At 39.2% G+C, this 28000-nt stretch overlaps 2 protein-coding genes across 2 annotated transcripts in view; both read left to right on the top strand.

The window, feature by feature from the left end:
• LOC104445403 (protein PEROXIN-4) overlaps positions 1 to 17242 on the top strand; it is a 45902-nt gene extending 28660 nt beyond the window's left edge. Inside the window, exons 2-7 of the mRNA XM_039300955.1 lie at positions 13345 to 13409; positions 13723 to 13842; positions 13930 to 14058; positions 14553 to 14561; positions 14657 to 14777; positions 16775 to 17242. Of these exons, the coding sequence (XP_039156889.1) occupies positions 13404 to 13409; positions 13723 to 13842; positions 13930 to 14058; positions 14553 to 14561; positions 14657 to 14777; positions 16775 to 16863 (474 nt within the window). The 5' untranslated portion in view covers positions 13345 to 13403 and the 3' untranslated portion in view covers positions 16864 to 17242. The remainder of the gene's footprint in view (positions 1 to 13344; positions 13410 to 13722; positions 13843 to 13929; positions 14059 to 14552; positions 14562 to 14656; positions 14778 to 16774) is intronic.
• Positions 795 to 10509, top strand: LOC120286159 (disease resistance protein RPV1-like). The gene is made up of 5 exons (XM_039299539.1): positions 795 to 1333; positions 1444 to 2494; positions 5195 to 5476; positions 6900 to 7527; positions 10160 to 10509. Exons 1-5 carry the CDS (start codon positions 795 to 797, stop codon positions 10507 to 10509), a joined length of 2850 nt encoding a protein of 949 aa, XP_039155473.1.
• Positions 17243 to 28000: the final 10758 nt, after the last annotated feature.

Raw genomic sequence — 28000 nt, 5'->3', positions numbered from 1 at the left:
CGCATGAGTTTGGTGATCATCGTCTGATTTACTAATAAAATAAGTTTCTTCTTCACAACTCTATATCAGTACACATGCCGTCATCGTTAGGCGTCGACCTGCGCAAGTAAGAGGCCCTCGTGACATCATAAGTTGGATCGGACGTGGACCCTACACATGCATCCTGCGAAAAGAGAATAGGCTTTACCCCAATCTAATTTATACTAAATTAGTTGGTGGAGAATATGATTACCCACTAGGAGCATCCGTATTGCTATTTGGTTTTCTTTCCTATGTGTCTATATATATATATATATATATATATTATTAACAGAACAAAGCAAGTCAAGTCAAGTGTGCTGTTGACAAAAAAACAGAAAGAAGAAGGTCCGGTGGATCTCAAATTTCTATCAAAAGCACGTGCCAGGCACCTACCGCATAATGCTGCGGAAGAAATTACTATCTTTTTTTTTTTTAGTTAGTAGGAGTCTTGTGTTGAAGATATAAAATGGAAGGCTAAGAATCCGTGGAGATCACAGCAGCGGGGCGGACTGTGTTGTCTTGGCACTCCTCAGGTAACCTGCGGTTCCTTGCTCTTCTCCGTTTACTGTTTCGACTGCTCTATTTTCTTCTGACGAGTTGAACTAGAGTTTTTATTTATGTTTGATCGTAGATCCGAATTGAGTTCCGAGAGACATTTCTGCAATTCCCGGATCTCAAATTTCCATATTCATCTTCTCTGTTTCCTGCTTTCTTTTGAGGCTCTGCTCTGTCAATCTCCATTACTGTCTTTGTAGTAGGACAATTCTCTCGAGATGGAAAGAAAAGAACCCACTCCTTCAGAAGATCCGATACACGGGGCGTCTTCCTCATCGACCTCTCCTCGTAGAGGCGACTATGGAGGCGGAACGCAAAAACCGAAAGGAAATGATCACGACGTGTTCTTGAGCCGGATAGGTAGGGGCGGGCAGCTCTTCAATGATCTCCGTAAAGGCCTCGTCGATGCAGCGATTGACACGTTCTGCAGTATGCCCTATTTGGATGACGGGATTCTCGACAGTCCTTCGCAATCTAAGATCTCGATCCCCATTTTCACGCCGCACTTCGTTTCCGACCAAGCGGGCCTTCGCAAGCTTGTTCACACGTTGAAATGCAAGAGAAGCAGTGGGCAAATAGTGTTGCCCATATTTGATGGAGTGAGTCCCTCGGAAGTGCAACTTGTTGAAGGGAGATCTATACAAGCTTTCTCTAGACATGAAGGTCGGGAGGAAGAAATGGAACTAGGGGAATGGAGAAAAGCGCTCGTCGAAGTCGGTTCCTTAAGAGGATGGGAAGCAGAGAAATTTGCCAAAGGGTACATTTTTTTTTTCACCGAAACATTATTTAATTTCTCATGAATAGATCTTTCTTGAAAATAATTTAAATATTGTCCTCCTATAGCTGAAATTCAGTTTTATTTGACAGGAATAAAGGAGCACTGATTGAACTAGTTGTCGCACGAGTTGTGAGCTTGTTGAAAACAACTTTCAAGCTTCCCATGGAGTTGGTTGGAATTGATGATCATGTGGAACATATTATGAGCTCAATAGATCCTAAATATAATGATACAAGGATTATCGGAATCCGTGGAGTGCGTGGAAGCGGTAAGACAACTGTTGCAAAGAACCTATGGAACAATCTCTATAGTGATTTTGAACATCTAAGCTTTGTACCAAATATTCGAGAAGTATCACTATGCATGGGTATTGAGTACTTACAAGAAGAGCTCATTTGCGAGGGAATCGGCATCATGTCTCAATTTACAAGTAAGAAAGTTCTCGTTATTCTTGATGATATGGATGATAATATTCACTTAGATGCCTTGGTTGGAGACGGCAGTTGGTTAAAAGTGGGGAGTATAGTCATAATAACTACTCGAAACATGGGTATTCTTGATAAGGCCAATGCAGTCCCCAAGCACGAACTAAACGAGTTGACTCACAGTCAAGCATTGACCTTATTTAGTAGACATTTATTTGGAAAGAATTCTCCTCCCGAGGCTTATCGGTATATATCTTATGATTTCGTACTTCGTATACCGAGGATTCCCCTGATTCTTGAACTTATAGGTTCATCCTTCCGCCAAAGAAGAGAAGAAGTATGGAAAGATACATTGATGAAATTAAAGGACGATGTGAATAATAATAACAATCAAGATGTGCTGCATATGACTTACGAATTGTTGGATTATGAGCAGCAACAGATATTTTTGGATATAGCATGTCTTTTTATTGGATCATCTAAACAAAATCCAATTTATATGTGGGATTCTTGTGGTTTTTCACCAAAGGAGGGTATTAAAGTATTGAAAGGTAGGTCCCTAATTGAAATTGACAAAGATGACAAGCTAATAATGCATGATCATGTGAGAGATTTTGGAAGGGAAATTGTTCGTCTAGAACATCAAAAGGAGCTTCAGCAGCGCAGCAGGTTATGGATTTATGAGGAAGCCCAACATGTGCTTGACAACAACAAGGTAAGAGTTTTCTCCACTTGTCGTAGATGCCGAATGGGAGTCCATCTTCTCTTCTTCGTTCGTGATAAAAATCTTGTCAGTCTTGAGTCCCCAAAACTTGCCGCTTCTACCAGCAAAAATTGATTGTTGTTCTTGCTTGATTACGGGACATAATTGAGGAGCAATTTGTTAGTTATTGATGATTGATATTTATTGTTACCTTATAGTATTGTCACAACGACAAAATTACAAAAATAGAATATTTGACAAACCACTTTCAGAGAAACTTGACACACATCAAATGATTGATGAAATAATTGGTGAGTAACCAGATACATCATGCAACATACTCATGCAACTCACCATCTCATATTCTTCTTATGATCCATGCGTTCTTTCTTCTTGGACTGATCAAATTAAGTTAATCACATATTTACATTATAATTAACCCTCAAAATTACAAGATATTACATTACAGTAGAAAACGTAAACTGATCAAATTAAGTTGATCACATATTTACATTATAATTAACCCTCAAAATTACAAGATATTACATTACAATAGAAAACGTAAACTGATCAAATTAAGTTGATCATATATTTACATTATAATTAATCCTAGAATTATAAGATATTACATTACATTAGAAAACGCATGGATTAATTATAATGTAAACATTGCTTAGAAAAAGAAATTAAGTACGTCTGAGGCAAAATCTTGTGCATAGCACCAGTCTACAACACTAGAAAAATAGAGAATCTAAACATTCTTCCCATGCGATATAAAGAAGAAAACAGTTATAGGGAGAAGTCATCACTATAAAAAGAAAAAAGAAAAAAAAAGTAAGTAATGGACTTATTTAATGTGGAGATCAAGTGGTTTGAGGTATGACCTAAAATCAGAAACAACATTATTTATAATCCTAAAATTGGATTATTGAACTAAAAAGTAATATGGAAATATAATGTTAATATTACTTCGTTGAAGTTTATATTCTAAAGATAAATAACCTTACATTGACAAATCTTTTAGAAATTTATAAAAAGAACGATAATTAGTAATAAAACTAAAAAACATAACAATATGTTTACATCAAGTAATATTAACATAATATTTTCATATTACTTTTTATTTTAATCATTCAATTTTAGGATTAGAAATAATGTTGTTTCTATTTTTATTTTTATTTTAGATGATCATCGCTTAAGTTTTAAAACCACGTATTCTCATAATAATAGTTAATGACATCCTTATATCCTACTATTATCGAATGCACAATTAGGGATAGCTCTTCGTCCCATATATTTATGAAGCAATATTCATTGGTGAAAAAGCAACAGATCAAATTTTTCTTTAATGAGATTAATATGCGATATATCTGTAAAAAGTGGGTAAATTCAAGCCAGCAAATCATTCCAATACTTTTAATTTTAACTTTTATTGTCATGTAACTAACAATGATTCTGAATCTTTTGTGATGATTCATCATGCTAAAAGGTTAAAAGTACACAACTAAAAGCAATCATAACATATGGATGATTTGTTCAAGCATCAAGCAAGCATGTCCGAATGTCATGAGCATCCTGAATTTTAAAAAAAAAATGAATATAAATATTGAGATGCAAAATAATATGATGAAGTACCAAGTTTGTTGAATAACATGCTACTGATGCTTTTCAGCGAGCAGATTTTTTGCACAAATGAAAATGTAACCAACGAATACAACATTGCTTAGAACTAAAAAAAAGGTATCTTAAAATTATTGAAAAATACATGAAACTTCTGAGGCAAAATTAAGTATGGTCTCATCTGAAAGAATAAAAGCTTGAAGTTAAAATTCGAGCATCCAAAGAAATTTCCATATTATGAGCCTTACGATTTGTGCTCAATGTGCAATTCATCACCTAAAACAAAACACAAATTTGAGCGCCTAAAATATTTGGTTACAACAAAGAAGAATGCGAAAGACTTAAGTTCCTTAAGTATTTAATTTAATCAAATTTCACATCCAATTTTTCTGTAAGCAAGATCTCTTTAATCTATGGGCAAATTGATCAAACATTTAGATGACTACTATCTCACCTTAACAAAATCAACGTGGCAATGAAAAGAAAACATCAAACATCTATAGTATTAAATTGAGGAGTGAAAATCATTTTATCACATATAATCTATGATCAATTTTACTTCCATGTACAAAGAAAAACACTTATGAAAGAAAAAAATAATAAAAAAAAAAAAAGGAATTTCAAACGTGGTGCCTTTTGGGATGACATTCCAGTTTTTATTTTGCTATTGAGAATTGCAAAAAGGTGCAGCAGAACAAGAGAATGGGCGTGAGGGATTCAACAATTAGCATATTCTAATTTTGATACCTATTTAATGGTAAGTTTGATAGATATTAGAAGTAGCGTGTGCACGAAGAGAGACACTTTATTGTAATTTTGAAAGGATGTAATTTTAGGGAATTCAAAAGGTGGAAATTGCGAAGGGCATAATTGGAGGAGGAAAAGTCAGGAAACACCCCCTTTGAGCCTCACATTTTTATAGAGATTGGATAAATAACATACAACCACAATTTATCATTTCACAATGTTGAAGTGAGAAGCCTACACTATAATTGTATCACAACAAATTGAAATTAGTATGTATTTTCTCATGTACAGTTGGCTTCATCTCATCATTTAAAACTTGTGCTCCACAATATTGCTTATCCGCAGGGCACTAATATGATTCGGGCCATTTGTCTCGACGAATATGACTCCAAAAGAAGCTACACAAGTGAAAACTTTAAAGGACTGACCAACTTGAGGTTCCTTAAAGTATGCGGTGCAAATTTCACCGGAGATTTCGAGAACACGCTTAGTGAACTTAGATGGCTTCATTGGGAGCGTTGTCCCTCAAATTTTGTTGTGGCCAACTTTCATTTGAAGCAATTAGTTGTGCTCAATCTGTCAGGGAGTGAGATTTCAGAGGATTGGGAAGGATGGGGTCCAATCAAGGTAAGATGTAAAGAAGGTATATTTCTTATGAATAATCGTGTGTTATCCAAGGGTCAATTACACAAATTCTCCTTTCTTTCTTTTGGAAAAGATTAATATCCTTCCTCAAATTCAGGATTTTCCTTTAGATATAAGAGGATTTTATAGGCACCTAAGGCTTCGTTTGGTAATGTTTCTATTTCTCTCAATTTCTATTCTTTTTTTCTACGGAATAAAAAAAAAAAAGAATAGAAACTGTTTGATAATGTCAACTAATTTTTTTATTCTCCAGAATAGAAAATTGGTCGAGGAATATATTTGGAACAAAAACAAGAAGTAGAGAAAGTAGCTTTTTGTTCCTGGGAACAATTTCTAAAAATAAGTTATTTTTTTCTTTTTTTCTTTTCTTCCTCCTTGACCCCTCTGCCACCCCCTGCGGCCCAAGGCGCAGCAATCAGCGACAATCAATGGCGGCAGGAATAATAAGAAAAAAAAAAAAGAAAAAACATTTAAAAAATTAAAAAGAAATTCTACATTACAAAAAATTTGTAAATTGTACCAAACGCATTCCTATTCTTTTTTATTTCAAGAATATAAATTTTGTGTAATTATCAAACGCATTTTTTTTACTCAAAAATTGTTTCGAAATAGAAATAGAAAAATACTATTTCTAAAAAGAAATTGTTCTCTAGAAACGAAATGTTACCAAACAGACTCTAAATATACTAAAAAATTTCACCCCTTAAAATCTTAAATTAATAGTATCCTAACAACCAATCATGCATAACATTAGGCATACTTTTTCAACTAATCTATTAAAAATATAGTTACAGTATTCACATCCTGATTTTTTTAATCTAAATGGTTTATGGCTTCTAAGATAACTTCTCCTTGTAAAAGTATGTCTCTATGGCAATTCTTGTTATATTTCTATGTCAATCTTCTTACATGAGAAATGAAAAGTTTCAACTACTTAGTTATTGTTTGGTGACGATCGCACAAACACAACTGCTTTTGCACAAAATACTATTTGAATTATCATAGGCAGGATAATTATTTTAGAAGCAAAATTTGACCCCACTACTTCAAAATAAGTGCATTGCTTTATTATAGTTTTGTGAGGGCGAACTATCTGTTATTTTTGTAAGTGCTAACCAGTTGATATTTATTTCAGTCAAATTGGAAGGTATGCCTAATACAATAAGAAGATATAGTTAGCACTTGTGTATTACTAACATTCTTTATGCAATGGGTACGTTGAAAAACACTACTACTTAAGAAACATTTAAATAAAACAAACGTGAAGTAATGGAGAATCATCGCAATGACAGCATGCGAACCGAGTTATGAAACATTTTTTTTTTTTATAAATTAAAGAAACAAGGATATTGAAAAATCAAGCATTGCAGCGTCTAATCTTAGAGGTAACCTCTCTTTCTTTCAGATGGCAACGGAGCTTAAAGTTCTCGACCTCTCAAGTTGTCCATCTTTAAGAAGAACTCCTGACTTCTTTGCTTTCAACAACTTGGAAATTTTGATTCTTGAAAAATGTGAGAATCTAGAAGAGATTCATCCTTCTATTGGGAACAACAAGTCCCTCGTTTCCTTGAATGTCAGTGGTTGTAGGAGAGTAAAGGAGCTACCCATTGGAGTTGGTAGATTGGAAAAATTGAAGGAGCTTTTAATAAATGACACTGCCATACGAGAGATTCCGATGTCGGGGAAAGGTTTGATGAAGCCGGAGACTCTAAATGCCTCGTGTTGTGGGGGATTGGGGGAACTACCTACAGGAGTAGGTAGAATGGAAAAATTGAGGGAGCTTCTCATAAATGACACTACTATACGAGAGATTCCGATGTCGGGATGTGGTTTGATGGAGCTACAAACTCTAAGTGTCTCAGGTTGCAAGAGTCTAGAGAAGCTTCCGACTGGAGTAGGCAAAATGAAAGAATTGAGGGCGCTTCTCATAAATGACACTGCTATACAAGAGATTCCAATACCAAGAGGTGGTTTGGCAAAACTGGAGACTCTGTGTGCCTCATATTGTGAAGGACTTGCTCAATTTTCACTAGGTAGGAGAATTCTTAAGTTGCTAACTAAGCTAGACCTATCTCATTCTGGGATTGAAAGATTACCTGAAGACATTTGTTTTCTTCCGTCGTTAACTCAATTGGACCTATCTAATTCATGGATTGAAAAATTACCAAAATCATTTGGCTTCCTTTCTAGGTTAACTCAGTTGGACTTATCTCATTCAGGGATTAGAGAATTTCCAAAATTCATGGATATGCCATTGTTAACTCAACTGGACCTATCTCATACGGGGATTGAAGAATTACCAAAATTTAGGGGCCTCCTTAAAGCGTTAAGAGCGTTGACTCATTTGAACCTATCTTATTTAGGGATTAAACAGTTACCCAAATCCATGGGAGACCTTGTGTATCTACAACACCTGTTATTACAAGGATGCTACTTGTTGAGACAAATCCCTGATTCAATCATAATGTTAGAGTCATTGATTGAGTTGGATTTACAATCTACGGGAATTGCGGAATTACCTCATGACATGCAGAATTTGAAGAATTTAAGGAGATTGGACATTCGTGGAACTGACATAACAAGATTGCCTGATCAATTCAGTTTTGCCCTACATGATCGCGAGATAAGTTGGCAACGAATGTGATGTCATATGCCGGTCCATGTCTCGTTCAAATATTCATCCATCAGAATTCTACTTCTTGATTTGCAAGCTTTGATATCGTGATGTTGTATTAGTTAATTCGTAATTTTTAAATCCTTTTGGAGTATGATTAAATTAGAACATTATCATGTCTCGGATCACTTCAAGATTGTGTCATGCTCCTTATATTTTGAATCGCCTCCAGGTGAGGTCTCTCGTGTAGAACTACATGAGTGCGGGTTTGACTGAAAAAATTGATTACAATGTGATTTTCTTGCTGGACCAATTAAAAGGGACTGGGGGGCATCGCGAGTTTTCAATGATAAGAAAAGAATTGAGACTCGAGGAGCATTTTTCGACCGACGTCATTCAAGAATCAGATGAGTTTGTCTGCACACACCGACCAAATCTCCAAATCTAGACAGCTATGTTTCAGTGTGTAACCTCAGCATCTGGGCATAAGCATCGACTCCGACGTGTCAAATACATTTTCGACAGACGAACCATTAGAAACGATTCTTACGGTGAGAGGAGATCAGCGTCGCAACACACTAATATTGTGTATGCTCTTCGTGAATTCCACGGATAACTCGCACAATTACCCATGGAAGTGTGATTTCGGAGGCTAGAAATAGTAGCAACGGAAGTTTTAATCATGAGAATGTGTCGATCGCAACAGGGTCATGCAGGAAGGAATTTTTCTTGAGTTGAAGATCAAAAATTCATTGATCAAGTAGCATCCCATAAGCTCCCAAACCTGCCATTGATCTGATAAAATAACTGAGAAGTAACAATAACATGTTCAGTCATCCATTAAGTATGAAGCTCAAGCTTTGGCTAATTAAACCCCAAGCAATGCATCAGGACAAAAGAGTCCCCTGATAAACTGATAAAAGCAGCAAACCGAAACCGAGCAGTCTTGGATGTGAACAATGTCTAGCGAAAAAATAGCTTCAAAATGTTTAAAATTTAGACATCTTTGTATGGATCTGAGAAGTTGCCAAGAAGCAATTACGTTTTGGCAAGAAAATGCAGTAATCCGGTATCGGAAACTGAATGTTGTTTAGACATACAAGATTGCACCGACCTGCCTGCAACTTTTGCTACCAGCTCGGAATCTAAGGACAATCATATAGGATCCACACATCTCCACTGGAAGTTTATCATGAATGGTTACCGAATTAGACCGCTGCTCCTTGACTTTTGGTAGGAATTTCGTTTTTTCAGTTGAATACCAGAAATGGTGCACACACATCTCCACTCGAAGTTTATCATGAATGGTTACCGAATTAGACCGCTGCTCCTTGACTTTTGGTAGGAATTTCGTTTTTCAGTTGAATACTAGAAATGGTGCACGCTGGACTCTTGTGCCAAATTAAGAAACAGATTTCAATGAACTCCAATTCGCTCTTCTTCTTCGCTGGACTCTTGTGCCAAATTAAGAAACAGATTTCAATGAACTCCAATTCGTTCTTCTTCTTCTTATCAACTCTAAATTTCTAATCCTTCAGAAGGAACATGCGAAAGACCAGAATTTCATTATAAACCACATGAGCACGTCTACGCGATTAACGTCAAGGGATTTTTACTAACTGAGCTTCTATATGCTAGAAATTACGACAACCATTTGTGTATTATCTCCAAATTTCAACATTTTTTTCTGTAAGCTAGAAATTATAACCATTTGCCGGTATTGACAGTTCCCCGATATTTCGGAGTTGATTCTCTGCCGAACCGTTTGCTTTTCTTCTTCTCATTACAGGATGGCTGCAGAGGTTCGCTTTAACATCCCAAGCGTCTCTGCTTGACGATCTTCTTTGTTGTGGGGGAGAGACGGGCGGGTGGGCGGGTGGGGTTCATTTTGGACTTGGAGCAAGTTGATGATGAGGATGCTGAGATGGCTTTGAATGGAAGGGTTTTGTCGGAGGAGTGCTCGAGTCGAGCCGCGTAGCTAATGTTTTAAGGAAAGCCTGGGCTGGCACTAATGAGATTACCGTAACCCCTCAAATTCATTGGATATACAGTTGGGAATGGAGGCATTCCAGCCCAACATACTCCCATCCTCGCCTCGCATAGATCATGCCGAAATGAAAATCGAAGTAACATGCCCGCCTGCACAGGACGAGGATGCTGGTGGTGGGCCAATGCCAGACCAACGCTTTTGGCGGCCGTAGCGGTGACGTTCCACGGTCTTCAAGCAGGACATCAGCCTCCACTCATCCCAAATGCAGGTGCGATTTGGTCTGGATCGCGGATTGCTCCGTCAGGCCCTAGGCAATGCCAAAAATGGCTTCGTGATCGATGGAGCCGACCTCCCACAGCCGTGGCTATGGAGTTCGCCGCCTCACGTGATCGCAGATCTCCGTCGGAATGAATCAATGGAGGTCACGACGTCCATAGCCCTGGTTCATGACCATAGCTGAAACTAAATAAGTGGAAATAAGAGCTTTTATTCCTATCCTTACAAAAGCACGTCTGGTATCAAAATTTAATGTAAGAGTACATGTTTGATAAGTCAATTTTATATATTCTCACGCTTCGGTCTCTTTATATATTATTTGTGTTTGCTAAATAGAAATGAAAAAGTCATGTCTAATCAAAATGATATTTTTTTTAAATAATCCTTTTAGGATAATCATGTTAATGAGTGGGAAATTACTGAAGTATAGATATTTTTTTCAGTTGAAATTACTGAAGTTTTCGAACAAAAAAAAGATAGTTTTCCCAAAAAAAAATGTTTGAAATTACTGAAGTATAGCTTTCACTTATGCAAAACTATCTTTTTTTTCCATGGCGATTCTCTGTGAAGGTTGTATTTCTTGTAATTTTGGAAGAGAGGTGATTATAGTGCTGTAAGAGATGGTTGTGTTTGTAAGTAGAAGGCGGGGACACCATAAAATCTATCTTGCAATAACATCCATCTCTTTATCTTTTTTATTATCCATGTATAAAAACTTCTGCACCTATATAACTGTCTCTTTTGCAAAAGTTGTTTTTTTTTTTTTTTTTGCCGTTTTATGAGATGTTCTAACTTTAAAAAAAAAAAAATTCAGCCCCTTCTTGGTTTTTGCATTATTAGTCATCTCAAGAATAGAGTATTATGTTGGTTTTGTTTTTTGTCTTTGAAGTAATATATTTTATCCATATCAATAAAAATTGTATTCTAATGAGAAAAAGAAAGATTAATATCATGAAAAGCTCCAAATTGATACATCTATAATAAATTTCCACCAAAAATCCCAAATAGGTACATTAGTAAAAAATTTATCATTTATTAACTTTTGTTAAATTAAATTAATATCATAAAAAACCAAAAATCGATACATTTGTATGACAAACGGAGGGTAAGACCCTAAACTAATATACCCATCGATTGTTTTTTTTTTTTTTTTGGTAAAAATATACCCATTGATTGTTATGTATCATCTAATTCATTAATTTGATGATAAAATTTAAGAAAAACTAATAGAAGATAATTTTGTCACAAATATATTAGTTGATGATTTTTGGCAATCAAAATTTAATTTGGGATAAATTTATAATAAGTGTACCAACTTAAATTTTTGTGGTATTAATCCAAAGGCTGTTTCATTTTTCTCAAACATTATTTATGGCGTGTTTAACAACTTGTCAAATAGTGTTTAACTCTACTTTTTAGTTTCTAGGAATGGATTTGAAACTGAAATCGGTTTAGTAAGTTTTTTGTTCTGAGAATAGATTTGGAATATAATTAAAGAGTAAAAAAAAGTTATTTTTTTTTCTTCTTGAGAATAATTCCAAAATCAAGCCAACCCAACTTTTTTTTTCTCTTTTCTCTTCTTCTTTTCTTCTTGTTCTTCTTCCTTCTCTTTTCTTCTTCCACCGCCACCGTCATCAAACTGCCGCCATCCACCATCGCCGAGTCATCAACAATCGGTTGGGCGATGTCCGGAAAGCTCGCTAGAGGCTCGTCCAACCACCGACAAGCCTTGCTTAGTCTGACGAGGCTCGACCAAGCTCGCCCAGCTGAAGGTGGGGCTCAACCTTGATAGGCCATCGCGAGGTTGACCTTGCCTCTCCTTGCCCAACCAAGGCTCGATCGAAGAGGGACGGTGTTGCGAGGGCGCGATGCTCGACGAGGTCAATAGCCAAAGGTTGAAGAAGAAAAGAAAGAAAAGAATCAAAAAAGTAATAAAATTAGTAAAAAATTAAAAGAAATAAGTTCGAATTAAAAAATTTGAGCATTGTGCCAAACGCAATTCTATTCCGAATAAAAATTTTAGATAATTACAAAATGCCTTAAAATGCTTATAAATTATTAGAAAACGAGAATAAAAAAGAATCGAAAGAATTATTATGAAATGCACCTTTACTGATGCAAAAAAAAAAGGAAAACTATTTATGAAACAGAAAGAAAAGGCCGTGTGAATTTTTTTTTTTTGTTGGTCGGAAAAAGTCATATGATAAAAAAAAAAATATATATATGTATAAAAATAAATAAATAAAAAAAACTCAAGAAAGACACGAGACCAAAAGCTTCAGATGGGAGTCCATTTCTGATTCTCAGTCGTCATTCGACTTCGCGTGTATTGCCTTGCGGAATAGCCTTGCGACCATCGACCTCCTCCTCCTCCTCCTCCTCCTCCTCGTCCCGAGCTAGAAGCCCCTTCGACTTCAATCGCAATTTGTCGAAGACAAGGTATATTTTCTTCGATCACGAGCTTTCCGATCTCTTTGTTGACCGCGAATTGTTCGTTTATGGTTCGGTTCTTCAGTACCCAGAAATCGTTCGATCGATATTTGATCAAAAGCAACAAATTTGCTATCTGGGTATGCTTAAAAGATTGGCTTTGATTGCTTTCGTTGCGGTGGTAGGTGAGTCTGTGCTCGCGGTAAATTTTCGTGCTTGATTCTTGAGAAATTTGCGTGGATAGGAGGGGGGAGTGATTTAGGAGCGGTGAGAATGCACGAATTATATACCCAAATGTTCGCTGGGTATGCTTGAAAGATTGGCTTTGAGTGCTTTCGTTATGGTGGTAGGCGGGTCTGTGCTCGCGGAACAGTTTCGTGCTTGATTCTTGGAGTAATTTGCCCGGATATGAGAGGGAAGTGATTTGGGAGTGGCAAGAATGCGCGCGATATATACCCAAATGTTAGACAGCATGAGGCATGATTTTCGTTTCTTCCTGAGTTTTTTTATATATTGGTTCACTGTTGTTCAATTTTTCAGTTGAATTTGGTGGAAGTCAGATTTCCTGTAGCAGACTTAATTTGGGAGGATATATCGAAATGCAGGTATTACTGATTACTCACGGCTACCGGCTCTTTGTTCTGCTGTTTACACACGATGGGAAGTGAAGTCTATTGTTTTCAAAATGATGAACCCAGAATGTGATCATTCTTGAAAATTTTTCTTTCTTATGGTGAAATTTACACTAGGTTATCATATTTATGTACTGAGTAAGTCATTTTGCGATGCCGGTTATCTCATGAAGCAGCAGATTTGATCTCCTGCAATTATATACGTGGAGGAATTGCTTTCTGCTTTTTTCTTTATGACCCCAGGTTGGTTGTGGATCCTAATGTCGACATGTGCTTGTATTTGTAGACATCGAGGGCGAGGCTGTTCAAGGAATACAAAGAGGTGCAGCGAGAGAAGGGAGCTGATCCGGACATTCAGTTGGTTTGCGATGACTCAAACATATTTAAGTGGACTGCTCTTATCAAGGTGAGATTAAATGGCTGATGGGGGTAATTGTCAAGGAAATGGTGCTGTTGCTCATATAAAAGATATGGTGATTCTCTCTTTTATTAGGGACCATCGGAGACTCCTTTTGAGGGTGGTGTTTTCCAGCTCGCCTTTGCTATACCTGAGCAGTATCCACTGCAGCCGCCTCAAGTTCGTTTCCTGACTAAGATATTTCACCCCAACGTGCACTTCAAGGTATAAATTTTTTATAGGAAAGCTTATTGATGATAACTTGGTTGGAACTAGTTGCAGTACATGCTAATAGGTCGAAGGGTGAACTGATTTACTGTGTTGTCTGGCGATCAATGTTTCTTCTCGTCAATATCTATTATGTTCAGAATCAGAAACTTGAAAGAGTTTTTTTTTGGTGAAGGTAATCATATTAAGCTATAACCAATAATTTCAACAAAAATGGCACCAAAACATACACTCATAATGAAACAGAGGCATAATGAGTGGGAGGGTGCCGAAAGAAGAAGAAAAGGGAAGCCAACAAGGCACACAAATTCTGTTTCGAGTTGGTAGTTTAGGGTTTTGATTTATCTGGCACTTGAAAAATAGATAGAGGTGCAGAAGCTGAGAATTGGAGATTTCTTTGACACTTTATCAGGAACCAATCTTGACCTGTTTTATTCCAAATTCTGTTTCCAGAGAATCTCTGCATGAATAGATTTTCTGATAGCTACTAGCTTGGGAAAGTCAACAGAGATACCTGATGCATAAGTATGAGATGCTGTAAGTGTTTGTTTGACTAATAGATGGACATTTTAATTTACTTTATACAGACAGGGAGATATGCCTTGATATTCTGAAGAATGCATGGAGTCCTGCCTGGACACTTCAGTCTGTTTGCAGGGCTATAATAGCTCTCATGGCCCACCCTGAGCCTGACAGCCCACTAAATTGCGATTCAGGTATCAGTGAGTTTTTTTTTTTTTTTTTTAAAGATATAACATCTGTATCTAAAAACTTATTATTCTTTCGTTAGTACATAAACCTCAACTAGAAATTTTCTGGTCTAAAGTCTTTGTAATGCCTATTATCTAAATGACCTGGTGTAATGTTTAATATTTGTTGCTTGCACCTCTTGCAAGGAGTGCATACTCGTATGCTTCCATGTTCACTGTTTCATGATAAAATGTGGCAGTGTTGCTTCCTTAATAATATCTAGTTGAATGTTGTCTCACTTACATTTAAACTATGCAGAGTCAGGGCTAAGAGCCAACAGTTGGTAGAGTCACCTTTCCCAGTATAAAAATCTTGACGGGGTTCACTCCACCTTCCCACACTGTGAATACCATAACAACAAGAACAAGAAGCCGTTGCACTTTTGGAGTAGTATTTCCTCCCCTCAGCCAAAAAGAGAAATATGAAGGAAAAGAACAAAACTTTATAGCTTAGTTCATATGAGAACAATCATACTCCATCCTCCTTGATATTGACATAGACTAGTTATATCAGTGCCAAAGAGGAGTGCCCTTCACATCTTGCAGGGATTCTTGATAGGCTGCTTTTAGAAGGAGGTGCAAGAGTGTCTTTGATTGAACTTTTCCGGAAATAACAAGGGTGAGATCTCTGTGATCGTTTGACAAGTATTGAGAGAGTGTTAGGTTTCAGTGGGAATCTTTCATGCTCCTCCTTTTCCACATTTTGTTTCCTAATCCTATCTCAAACGATACTTCAACTCAGTCTTTATTTCCAATGGTCAATTTGTTGGATCAGATACATAGGACAGTAGTGCTGGGACAAGTGATAACAGTTGGATGTCTTTGCCTCAATTGAGTATTGATATAAACACATTCTGTTGTTTTGTCAATTATGCACGAGATTCTGGGGATTAGATGAATTAGGTATGATATAATGCTTCGATTTCAACTCAAACTCTATCTGTTAGGAACCTTGAGAGCTATTCATCTTAATTATTCATGCAGTCAAGCATTATCGGGGTTTGTTGATTGCCTTCTGGTTGGCCAATATATTATATGGCATAGAAGAGATAATTTCAACGATGAAGTGACAGAGAATGGTAATAAAGAACAAATGCTTGTACTTGTTCAATGTAACAGTTGATGATTATTTTTTCCTGATGTCCTGGTCCTGCTTGTAATGGTCGTAGTGTGTTAGAAAAGAGATCCTATTTTTCTGAAGTAATCCTTCAGATGAGAATGTGGGGCCCCTGGGCAGGACTGCCTGCTCTGCATGAATCCACTGTTGCGTCAATCAGCCATGTTCTTCTACTGCTGTCCTTAATACAACTCTTTACTCTGCTCAACCATGTGTGGTGAGGCCAGCCTCTCTTTTCCTTTTATTTCTCTCTAGGCAGCTCTCTTGCTCATGTTGCTGCTGAGCTCTTGGAATCATCTTTGATGGGAATTAGGCTCCTTGAGAACATCTGTTCACTTGTGTGACATTCTGTGAGCTTGTATGTTGATGTGCTTATTGCAAGATAGCTGTCCAGTGTTGTGTTTGCTTTGTCAGTGGTGGTTCCAGATTTAATGGATGCTTTGATGTGAATAGAGTACTGAGACTCTACCTATGAAAAAAGGAAATAATGAGTCCATTATTTAGTGTGTTGTGTGTATGTGTGGGCAACTAGAGCTTTTGAGGTGGTGTCCTTGATATCCTGTCCAAATGCTGAAGAGTAGAATGGGGTGCAACTGCAAGGGAATCTGAGTGTTTAAATGTGGTTCAAGAGACAAGTCCTTTTCAGGTTACAGAACAACACAAGAAACTAGTAAAACGTAGTGATTGGGTTACGTATTGCATGATTTTGATGGTTTGGTCATGTCAATATAATCTTCGTTGTTACTTAAATAAATTTCTTATTATGTTGAAGGCTCAACACATGGAGGATATCAAAAGTATGGGGCTAGGGTTACGTATAGCATGATTTACTTGCCTTTGTTTGCAGGAAACCTACTCCGATCAGGTGACGTGAGAGGATACCAATCCATGGCGAGTATGTACACTAGGCTCGCTGCCATGCCGAAGAAAGGCTGAAACCAAGCACTTACACATGCTCGATTTAATGCATCGACGCCTTTATCTGTGTGCTTGTAAAATAACTCAGGACTTTTCATATGAAGATAAAGCTGTATGGTTCTTCATGCAGATGAATCCTTAATTAATGAAAGCTGAAGTCGGGCTAGAGAACAGAGTCGGTATGTCATTTGCTGTACAATATTATGCCAGTTGCTAGATTTGGTATTGAGCTCCTCCAGAAGATGGATTCTCTTTACAAATTCAGTGAACTCTGCTGAACAAGCCTGTATCTGTTCTGAGTTTAAACTGGATCTTATGTTTCTCCTTCTGGGCATAACCTTGAGCTCGTGCCTGAGATTGAATATCATTTACAAAGTAAGACAGAAAGTTTCTCTTCTTCCTTTTGGCAAATTGGCATATTTTGATAGTTTAAGTATGCTGTAATGCAAAGTGTGGAGCAATTAAGACACGCTATAACTGTTCCTCTCGAAAATGAAGAGTCCCTTTTCTCTCGAAATGAAGAGAATTTCCTACGTTTTGCTAGCCATGGATGCTAAAACCCTAACCCTAAACCATATCATCACGATCCTTTTTTCTATCTGAATTCTGCCTTTTCTTACCCATGGGTTTGTCTTCTACTATTACTAAATCTCCCTTCTTCGAGCGATTACGGACTTCTTCGGAATTGACGATGGGTTTTGACTTCACGAACTGCCTTCGACTGTTCTTGAATATACAATTCTAGTCGCGATCATTGTAAATGAAGATGGGCCCTGAGTTTCGATTCCACTTCTATCGGATTGCTCTTGGTTAGTTTCACGTCCTCTGTTTTTTAATATACAATTCTGCTTCTTCAGTCTTCGATTCTGCATGTGGGCTTTCGAGAATCTGGCGCATTATATGTATTGTGTCGGGGGCTTCTTCTTACTCACTACGCTGCTCTCATTTAGACTACTGATAGCTCCTGTCTTGATATACTTACTGTGGGATGGAATCGGAAGAGCATAGCGACTCTGTGCGCTTGGCTGCCCTTTGCTCCAGATTGGGTAGACTTAATACTGAGAAGAAATTTGATGTTTGGGATGAAGAACTACCTCCTGAAAAATTGGCAGAATGTAGCTTAACATTAGTGGGATGAATTCTGTCAAACCCATCCATAAATTACCCCGCCTTCCAGAATACATTAAAAAAGGCTTGGCAAACTGAGCGAGTAGACTTTTCATAGCGAGAAGATGGATTCTATGTAGTCAAATTTCATTCGGCTACTGACAAACAGCGTGTACTGGCTGGCGGTCCTTGGCTTTTTTCAGGCCATCTTTTTATCCTCAAGCCATGGCAGCCAACTACTCCCCTACATTGTTATGATTTCTCAAAGTGTGCCTTTTGGGTACAAATTTTCGGGCTACCATTGGAATGGACGACTGAGAAGATGATAGCAAAAGCTGCACAAGATATTGGTCGGGTAATTGAAGTCCGAGTTGATACTAAAGAGGGAACAGCTCCTAGGACAGTTCGTGCAAGGGTTGAACTACAGTTGCAGGACCCTTTACGATCAGGAAAGTTGATTCGTATGGATGGGAAGCTACTTAGGCTTGATTTCAGCTATGAGCATCTCTCCCACTTTTGTTATTCTTGCCAGAAGTTAGGTCATTATGCCACCTACTGTAAGACGATCCCCTACGACGCAACAAAATTTGAAGGGATAGTATGGTGTATGGTCAGTGGCTTAAGGCTGAAGTCAAAGAAACTAGTCCTTATTGGCAATCCTTTTATACACCCCAGACTACAATAGACCATACTTGAGACACCTCCGTCACAACTTCAAAATGTGCCTCTTTTGCTTCCACCGACTACTGATGCTGTAGCAATATCAGATCCATCAGCTTCTCCGATACCTCAGCAAGTTACAGGATCCGGTCAGGTGCATGCTCAGATGGAAATCCTGGATGGACCTCCTATTCATACTACGTTAATTCCTACATCAATTAAAATGAAGGGGGCCCAATTACCTGCCATGGATAACAAGCAACATAGGAAGATGAAGACTTCACGATTGACACCTAAAGTGGGTGGTGCAAAAAAACAGAAACATTATATGCCATATGACCCAAAGGGTTCACTATTACATGACCTGGATGAGGCTACTTTGATGGAAACACTTGTGCTTGACATGGGAGAAGTTTGACCTTGGGCGATGGTGGCTGGCCCTCAACAGCCACCACCTCACAAATGAAATTCATATGTTGGAATTGTCAGGGCTTGGGCAATCCCCTGACAATTCAAGTGCTAAAGGCCATGACAGCCAAGGAAAAGCCCAGTATAGTTTTCTTAATGGAAACGAAGAATAGTGCAAAGAAGCTTACTAGTATCCAGCGTGCTTTACACTTTCATAATGCTCATGTTATCAATCCTACTGGTCTGGCGGGAGGTCTAGCAGTCTTTTGGAACAATCAGGTATCCATCAAAGTTCTTATTTCCACCAAGGATTATATTGATATGACTTATAGGGAAGTGTAGGAAGACCGCACTATACGACTAACTTGCATTCATGCTCCTTTTGATTTTCAAATTAGACAAATTTTATGGGGTGAAACGAGAGGGATAAGTTCGGCTAATGTACTACCATGGATCTGTGTGGGTGATTTTAATGAAGTACTTTATCCGTGGGAAAAGGTTGGGAAAAGGCCGCCTCATCATTTTCGCATGCAATCTTTTAGGCAGGTTCTGAATGATTGTGCCCTTATGGAGCTAGAAAGCAAAGGTTGTCAGTTCACTTGGATGAATAACAGGGAGGGTGATGATCTGGTGAAGGAAAGACTGGACAGGGCAATGTGTACACTTGATTGGCGACTACTCTTTCCTAATGCAGAGGTCTTTGCGTTACCTGCTGTGGGCTCTGATCATAGCCCTTTGCTTATCAACACATCAGCAAAATATCATAGAAGAGGGAAGAACTTTATCTTTGAATCTTATTGGAATGAAGATGCAGAGCGTCAACGAATCATTTCCAAAGCCTGGAAGTCAGTGAAAGTACAAGGTTTTGATCTAACTCCAAAGTTGAAAAAAGTTTCTTTTGCTTTGACAAAGTAAAGTCGATCCAAATTTACTAGAGCTGATCTTAAAGTCACGACTTTACAACAACGTCTTCAGGATATCATAAACCAGCAACATCATAGTTTCAACAGCAATGAAGTAAATCAGATTAAAGAGGAGCTAAAGCGGACTTGGCACCAAGAAGAGCAATATTGGGCTATGTGTTCGAGAATTGAATGGTTAAGGTGGGGTGATAAGAATACTAAGTTTTTTCATGCTGCTATTCTTTAGAGAAGGCAGAAAAATTGTATTATCATGTTGAAGGATGATAATCAGCGATGGATTCGTGATTCAGCAACTTTGAAAGCTATGACAACATCCTTCTTTTCTAGTTTATATATGACAGTGGGAAATAGAGATTATGGTCCTATACTAGCTCAATGCACGGGTTGTCACTACGAAATGAATGACAAAAAGGACTCTTGGATTTGATATCATTAGAGAAGGTTCAACAAGCTACCTTTCGATTTGGGTACTACTAAAGCTCCCCCGGCCCTAACAAGTTCAATGGCTTATTTTATCAGACTCATTGGGAGGTAATTAAGGACGATCTCTTTCACCTTGTAAAAAAAAATTTCAGACAGGGAGGATGCCTACAAATTTGAACCGGACTATCATTGCTTTGATTCCTAAGATACCTCACCCAGAAAGCCTAGATCAATACAGACCAATTAGTCTGTGCAACTTTGCTTATAAAGTCATATCTAAGGTACTTGCTAACCACTTAAAACCTTGGTTACCTAATCTGATTTCCATGGAACAGTCGGCTTTTGTGAATGGTAGACAGATTCAAGATAATATACTGATCGTTCAGGAAGTTCTTCACCAGTTCAGAATTCGCAGGAGGCTGAGAAAATTTAATGTCATCCTGAAGATTGACATGAAAAAGGCTTATGATAGTGGAATGGGATTTCCTTAATGACTATCTCCTAACAATGGGTTTCCATCCAAGGTGGGTACACTAGATACTCCAATGTATAACTACAACATCCTACAGTGTACGAATTAATGGTGAGTTACTTCCTTTCATCTATCCAACCCGCGGCCTAAGACAAGGTGACCCTCTTTCTCCATACATTTTTATTCTATTAGCAAATGTGTTATCTACTCTGATTACTCAAGCAATCGACATGGATCACATAAAGGGCATTAAATTAAATAGGTGGTGTCCAACCTTATCCCATCTATTTTTTGCGGATGATGCCATATTTTTCCTAGATGCAAACATTCGAGAATGCCAGAATCTAGCAAATATTTTAAATCGGTATTGCATGGCTACAGGACAAGCTTTGAACCGAAACAAATCAGGACTTATTTTTAGCAAGAATTGTCCTTTTAGTTTACAGGAAAATCTGTCGTCTGAGTTCAGAGTACCGGTACTACAAAGGTATGGCAAGTATTTGGGAATCCCGTCAGACTAGGGTCGTTCTAAAAAGGAAATGTTCTCTTGGCTTTTGGGGAGAATACAAGCAAAGTTGGAAGGATGGAAAGAAAAGTTCATTTCAAAGGGTGGTAAGGAAATTCTCATCAAATCTGTTATCCAGACAATCCCTCACTATGCTATGTCGATTTTCAACCTCCCTTTGTCTCTTTGTAAAACTATAGAACAGAGCATTGCTCGTTTTTGGTGGAAGAATGATCAGAATAGAGTAGGGATACATTGGAAGAAATGGGATATTCTGAAGAAGAGTAAGGAAAATGACGGTTTAGGTTTTTGTGATCTCGTCGACTTTAACCGAGCTATGCTTGGCAAACAAGCGTGGAGATTGATACAACAACCTCAGGCTTTATGGAGTCAGATCTTTAAGGGGCTATACTATCATTCTACAGACTTCCGAGCGGTGGCTAGAGGACATCAACCATCTTGGGGATGGCAGAGTATTCTTGTGGGCAATGATGCAATTTCGCCTAATGTTAGATGGTTAGTGGGGAATGGAAGGGATATCAGAATTCGAGAGGATAGATGGTTACCAAGAGGCATTCTTGGTGGACCTGCGACAAGAGAAGAACCCAGATTGGTGGCTGATCTCATTGATCCAATCCACAATAGATGGAATACTTCTGTGATGAGTAATTTTGTAGATGATGGCATAATTGCAGAGGTCCTAACCATTCCAGTTAGACCGACCTTTGCCGCAGATAAACTTGTCTAGACAGCCACAAAGGATGGCTGCCATATGGTGAAGAGCAATTATCATGCTCTGACTTCTATTGATAGAAACCACAACAATAGTATTGCATCAACCTCTTACCAGCATCCTATGCTATTGTGGAAGAAAGTATGGGCTATGCGAACTGCTCCTAAACTGCGTGTATTTCTATGGTCAGTATGTCAAAATGCACTCGCCACTACTAACAATCTGTTTAGAAAACACATCATTGTCGAACCATTTTGCCAGATTTGCAAACAAAGCATCCCAGAGACAGTAGAACACTTATTTCTATCATGTTCGTGGACTAAAAACATATGGGATCATCCTCAAATCAATATACAAGTAAGGACTAGATCGATTACTCGATTCGAAGTTTGGTTAACAGAAGTGGCTGTATCGCCAAATTGCTTACCTGGTCTGGACCTCGTTGCCAATGTTTTATGGCAAATCTGGAAAATGCGAAACGGTTTTATCTTCCGTGGACAACGTCTAGATCACACATTAGCAGTGGAGACCGCCTTGTCGCAGATGAAGCTTTTTCAAGCTTCTGTATCTCCCTCTCTGTCCCGACCTATAGCACAACCGCACCCACATCAGCTCTGGAAACCACCGAATCCAGGCACTTTAAAATGCAATATTGATGCTTCGTTCAAACCAGGAGACACATGTCACGGGCCGATCGATTGGGATCGTGACCGCGCGGCGACTCGGGCACTTTAGAATCGGATTGAATCGCCGAAGCACCTAAGCCAAGCCTTGCTCAATCGAATGCTCACTCGCTCGCCTTACCCGAATCGTAGAGAGAGAAAGAATCTAGAGAGAAGAGCTCTGGAAAGAAGCTTTGCTTTGTATTGCGGAAGTAATGGATGTTTACAAATGAAGGAGGACACCCATTTTTTATAGTTGAGGGCCTCGTTACATCCATTAATCTAGAATTCTATTGGCGGACGAGATCGCACCGCCTCAACTACCGACATAATGTCAACTACCGTCTACCGACATAAATAACGGAAAAGACTTCTAGAATATGACTCAATGACGGTTTCGCCCGCCCTTGGAAACTTCGGGTAGAAGGTTTGGTGGGAATCCGAGTGAGAGCAGGAAGTCCACAGGTAAGTCGCAATTGCCCCCTGGGAACCTCTCAAGTCGACTCTCTTTAGGCTCATGACATTCTCCCCCATTCAATCAAGCGACGTCCTCGTCGCTCTCAGCTTGGCAGTCGGCCTTCTTGGCACGAGCATGGGCTTTGGCATGAGCTTTCGTATTCTTGTTTCGTTTCGCTCGGACGCTCATGAACGAAGGACCACAACCTTCGATGATGAACTCGGACTTGGCACGCGGCTCGGTCTTCGGCTTGGACAATGCAAGCGGCGCGCACTCAACCTTGGGGAAGAGCACTTGGATTGGCATGGCGTGTGTTGGGGTAGGATCCAACTCGACCTTTGGCTTCACCTCGGACAGCTTGTTGATGCGCATTACATCCTTCAAGCTCTTGTCAAGGCGTCGGATCGACGCGATGGTCTTGGTGTCAACCACCCCTTTGATCATGGGGATCATCGACGGGCACTTTTGATCAAGGATCATCATGCACTTGGTCCTCATGTCGATCATGGCTCCCACACTATGGAAAAATTGCATCCCAAGGATGAGATCATAGTCGTTAAGAGGGATTACCTCGAACATTATTTTGCCCTTCCATCTGCCAATCTTGACATCCACATCGGGTGTTGCTCCTACGCTATGGAAGTCGCCCGAATTGATAGGCTTGTACGACTTCCCGGATGGTTCAACGTGAAGTCCCAAGGCCTTTGCAACCTCGGTCGACATGAACATGTTGGATGCGCCGGTGTCAACCAAAGCGTAAAGCGTTCGGCCGCACACTTCGACCTCCACGAAGAACATGTCTGTGTTTGGAGAGATTCCTTCTTCTTTGGTCGGCGATCGAGCTTGGACCGAGTTGATCTTCCTCATAGCTCCAATCCGGATCTGCCTCTTATCTTCTTTAGGCACCTCCTTCTCTTCCTCGATGGCAAGGAGGGCGTTGATTCGACCCCTCTTCGGGCACTTTTGGGTCCAGTGCGGACCTTTGCAAATAAAACAAGGAGAGGGCGAAGGTTGATCGAACTTACTCGCGTAGTCCGTCGGTGGTCGACCCCTTTGGAAGGACGGCTTGGAAGACCCTTCTCCCCATGTCTTGGCTTGGCCGCCTTGATCGGGTGCGCCTCGGGGAGTGTTTCTTCCTTCGTCGTTGGGTCGATCTGACCTCCAATCTCTTGCTCGGTTGTTCCTCGGCTCAACCTTGGTGAGATCAATGAGAGACTCGACCATGCTTAGCGTCCTCGCAAGGCTACTTACGTCCCGCCGCTTCAACTCGAGTTGTGCCCATGGCTTCAGTCCATCCATGAACACTCCGAAAGCCTCCTCTTCGCTTAGGTTGCAAATTTGGAGTTTGAGCTCCGTGAACTCCTTCACATACTCTCAGATCGCGTCTCTTTGCTCGAGGCAATGGAGCATGTACGGGCTTCTTGTTGAGCGAACTCGGGGAAAAAGTAGTCACGGAATTCTCTCACGAACTCGTCCCATGTGTCCACGGGATCAGCGCCGCGTCGAATCTCATCACACCTATTGCGCCACCAAAGCATTGCCGTATCAAACAGGAACATGGAAGCGGTTCGTACCTTGATCGACTCGTCTCGGATGTTGACGGCGCCGAAGTATTGCTCCATGCTCCACACGAAGTTGTCCACCTCTTGGGCGAACCGATTGCCTTTGAACTCCTTGGGTTTTGGCACCTCAATTTTAGGCAACGCATGAGTAGGCACCGCACCGTTCGTGATGCTAAGCTTGCACAGGGAGAGCTCGATCTTGAGCTCTTGGATCTCCGCCTTCATGGCTTCGACCTCTTCCCTACACGGGCTTACCTCCTCGATTATTTGGACGCGCTCGTTCAAACCATCGATCGATGCTTCGAGAGCTTCGTCCTTGTCGAACAATGGAGCCGTGGCTTGGTTGATGCCGGTCGTGAAGTCTTCACGGAGCGAGCCCTCAACCTCCATGATCCTGTCTCGCACATCGTCAAGACCTTCCATGAGTTCGAGCACAGCACTCCGGACCTTCCCGATCTTCTTATCGAACGTGGCCGCAACATCCATCGAGGTCTCCCTCTTCTTTGATCGGCCGCGGGTCTCTTTGACTTGCCCGGCCTCTCCACCTATAGTCGCTTCTTGGCTTGATATTCTTTCAAACAGTTGGCGCTCTTCAATCTCTTGGAAACATATCTCTCTTTAGCTCTAATACCATTTGTCACGGGCCAATCGATTGGGATCGTGACCGCGCGGCGACTCGGGCACTTTAGGATTGGATTGGATCGCCAAAGCACCTAAGCTAAGCCTTGCTCAATCGAACGCTCACTCGCTCGCCTTACCCGGATCGTAGAGAGAGAAAGAATCTAGAGAGAAGAGCTCTGGAAATAAGCTTTGCTTTGTATTGCGGAAGTAATAGATGTTTACAAATGAAAGAGGACACCCCTTTTTATAGTTGAAGGCCTCGGATTACATCCATTGATCTAGAATTCTATCGGCGGACGAGATCGCATCGCCTTAACTACCGACATAATGTCAACTACCGTCTATCGACATAAATAACGGAACAGACTTCTAGAATATGACTCAATGACGGTTTCGCCCGCCCTTGGAAACTTCGGGTAGAAGGTTTGGTGGGAATCCGAGTGAGAGCAAGAAGTCCACGGGTGAGTCGCGATTGCCCCTTGGCAACCTCTCGGGTCGACTCTCTTTAGGCCCGTGACACACACATGGATCTATGGCATCGATTTGTAGAGATCATTATGGACAACTAACTGATATATACACCGCACGATTCCAAGCTGCTTCGCCTCTTATCGCGGAGTTTCAGGCTCTTACCTTTGCTCTTCAGCATTTGCTACACCAGGGGCTTCATCAAGCTAATATTGATCTGGAATCGGACTGCAACATCGTTGTGGTAGCTGTAACAGGGGAGGATCCACCACCATGGGAGACTCGCGTTCTGCTTGCGGAGGCGACAGCTTTTCTCCCTCTTTTCCCTAACTTGAATGTTCGCTTCTGCAAGCATGAGGCTAACGCTGTGGCCGACTAGGCCGCAAAAGTCCACCCTTCGACTATGCAGGCCCAAGACTGGAACATTTTCCCACCTTATCTTTTGTTAGATCTTGTGTATGTTGACGTTTTAATGGGTGGATGTAAGCTTCCGAAGATATAATATTCTCTCTGCTTTCGACCAAAAAAAAAAGGTATGCTGTAATGCTAGTTCCTTGAGGAAATTGGAACAAGTAAAGCTTGCATTTTCACTTGAATTGGTATTGAGGAGTCCATTTTAAGACAATAGACATAGGAGATGCGGGGTTCTATAGCATAAAAGGGATTCTACAGAAAGAGGCATTAGTTGTCATGCTTTGGGAAATGAATTATCAATCCGCTTTTAATTAAATTAACTAATAGATTTTTTTAAAAAAAGTGCTTGATCCAACTACTCTCAAATCTCTCCCCTTTGTTCAAAAAGATTCCGTTGACTACTGCGTGATCATCGAGAAAGTTGTCGCGCAATCGTAGAAAAACATTGTAATTTTCGATGTATAAAATTTAACGATTTTAAAATGTAAACTATTTATTTTTTAATAAATGGGTCTTGCGAACGAATGTTGACTGGTTAATCATACTTTTTGATAATTAAATCCTAAATATATTTTTTAAAAATTGCCTTCTGACACTTATTAATGTTATCCTCATCGAAATTCGCTCCTTCGCCTTGTCTTTCAAATTAACTGTACCCCCATTTCTCCCCACGTGCCCCGATTATTATTTTATTCTTTTCCTTTGCCGTGTCTCATCATCTCGAGGAAATTTACCAAATAATTGACAGCGAAAAGGAAGCGCAAAAGAATTTTAAAATAGAATAAAGATCAGACAAGATCAGAGAATGATGCTTTGCTTAAGGGATAAATGTACTAAAAATCTAAAAATCATTGAATTTTACAATTTTCAAAAAGTATAATTAAATTATAAAAATTTCTAAATTTATGCAAGTAAGTCATGCCATTAATTCCGTTTAATTTAATTAATGAGAAATATTTATGTGATTTATTTATTGTTATTTTCTCTATCATACATAATGTTGATGTGGTTAAAACCACTTCGTGGTGATCAAATTTTGAATATAAATTCTATTTGAATTTAAAATGATTTTATTAATATTTTAAAAAGAAAAATTTTAAGAAAATAAAAAGAAAGAGGAGGGAGGTGAGAAACCCTCACCTGAAAGGGCTAGTGACCCTTGCTAGTCATAGGCCAGAGCTATCTTCGCCTGCATTCTTCTTCTCGTGTGTGTTCTATTATCATTCTCGTTCATATGCGTGTGCTTTTTCTTCCAAGTTTGCTTTTTTATTTAATTTAAGTTTAAAATAAAATTTATTTAAAAAAATAATTTTAATAGAAACAACGTTATTCTAGCCTTGTGTTTCATATTTTAGCCATTTTATCACCATCTATGAGAAAGAAAATAAGAAAAAAAAAAAACATGTTATCATTTTTCATTAGTCTCGTTGAACGAAATTAACGAAATGACGTGATCATTCAAATTTGATAAATCATAAAACTTAATTATGTTTTTAAAAATTTTAGTACTCCATTGCGATTTCATAAGAAATTTTTAAACTTCGCACTTATCCTTAATAAAGTACAGGACTAAAGGCGAAATGATAAATATAGGAAAAAATAAAATAATAAAATGTCTCCGACCAAAAAAGAAAAAAAAAATGACAAAATGTCGGTAATATCAATATCAGCGTCACCGCCGAATGTGGAATAATCAAATCACGGCGGGCTCCCCCCACTCCCGCACACATTCTCTCTCCC

Source organism: Eucalyptus grandis, chromosome 8 (assembly GCF_016545825.1).
Source record: "Eucalyptus grandis isolate ANBG69807.140 chromosome 8, ASM1654582v1, whole genome shotgun sequence".
NCBI lineage: Eukaryota > Viridiplantae > Streptophyta > Magnoliopsida > Myrtales > Myrtaceae > Eucalyptus > Eucalyptus grandis.
The sequence above is the reverse complement of the archived record's forward strand: the minus strand, read 5'-3'. Positions and strand labels throughout refer to the sequence as shown.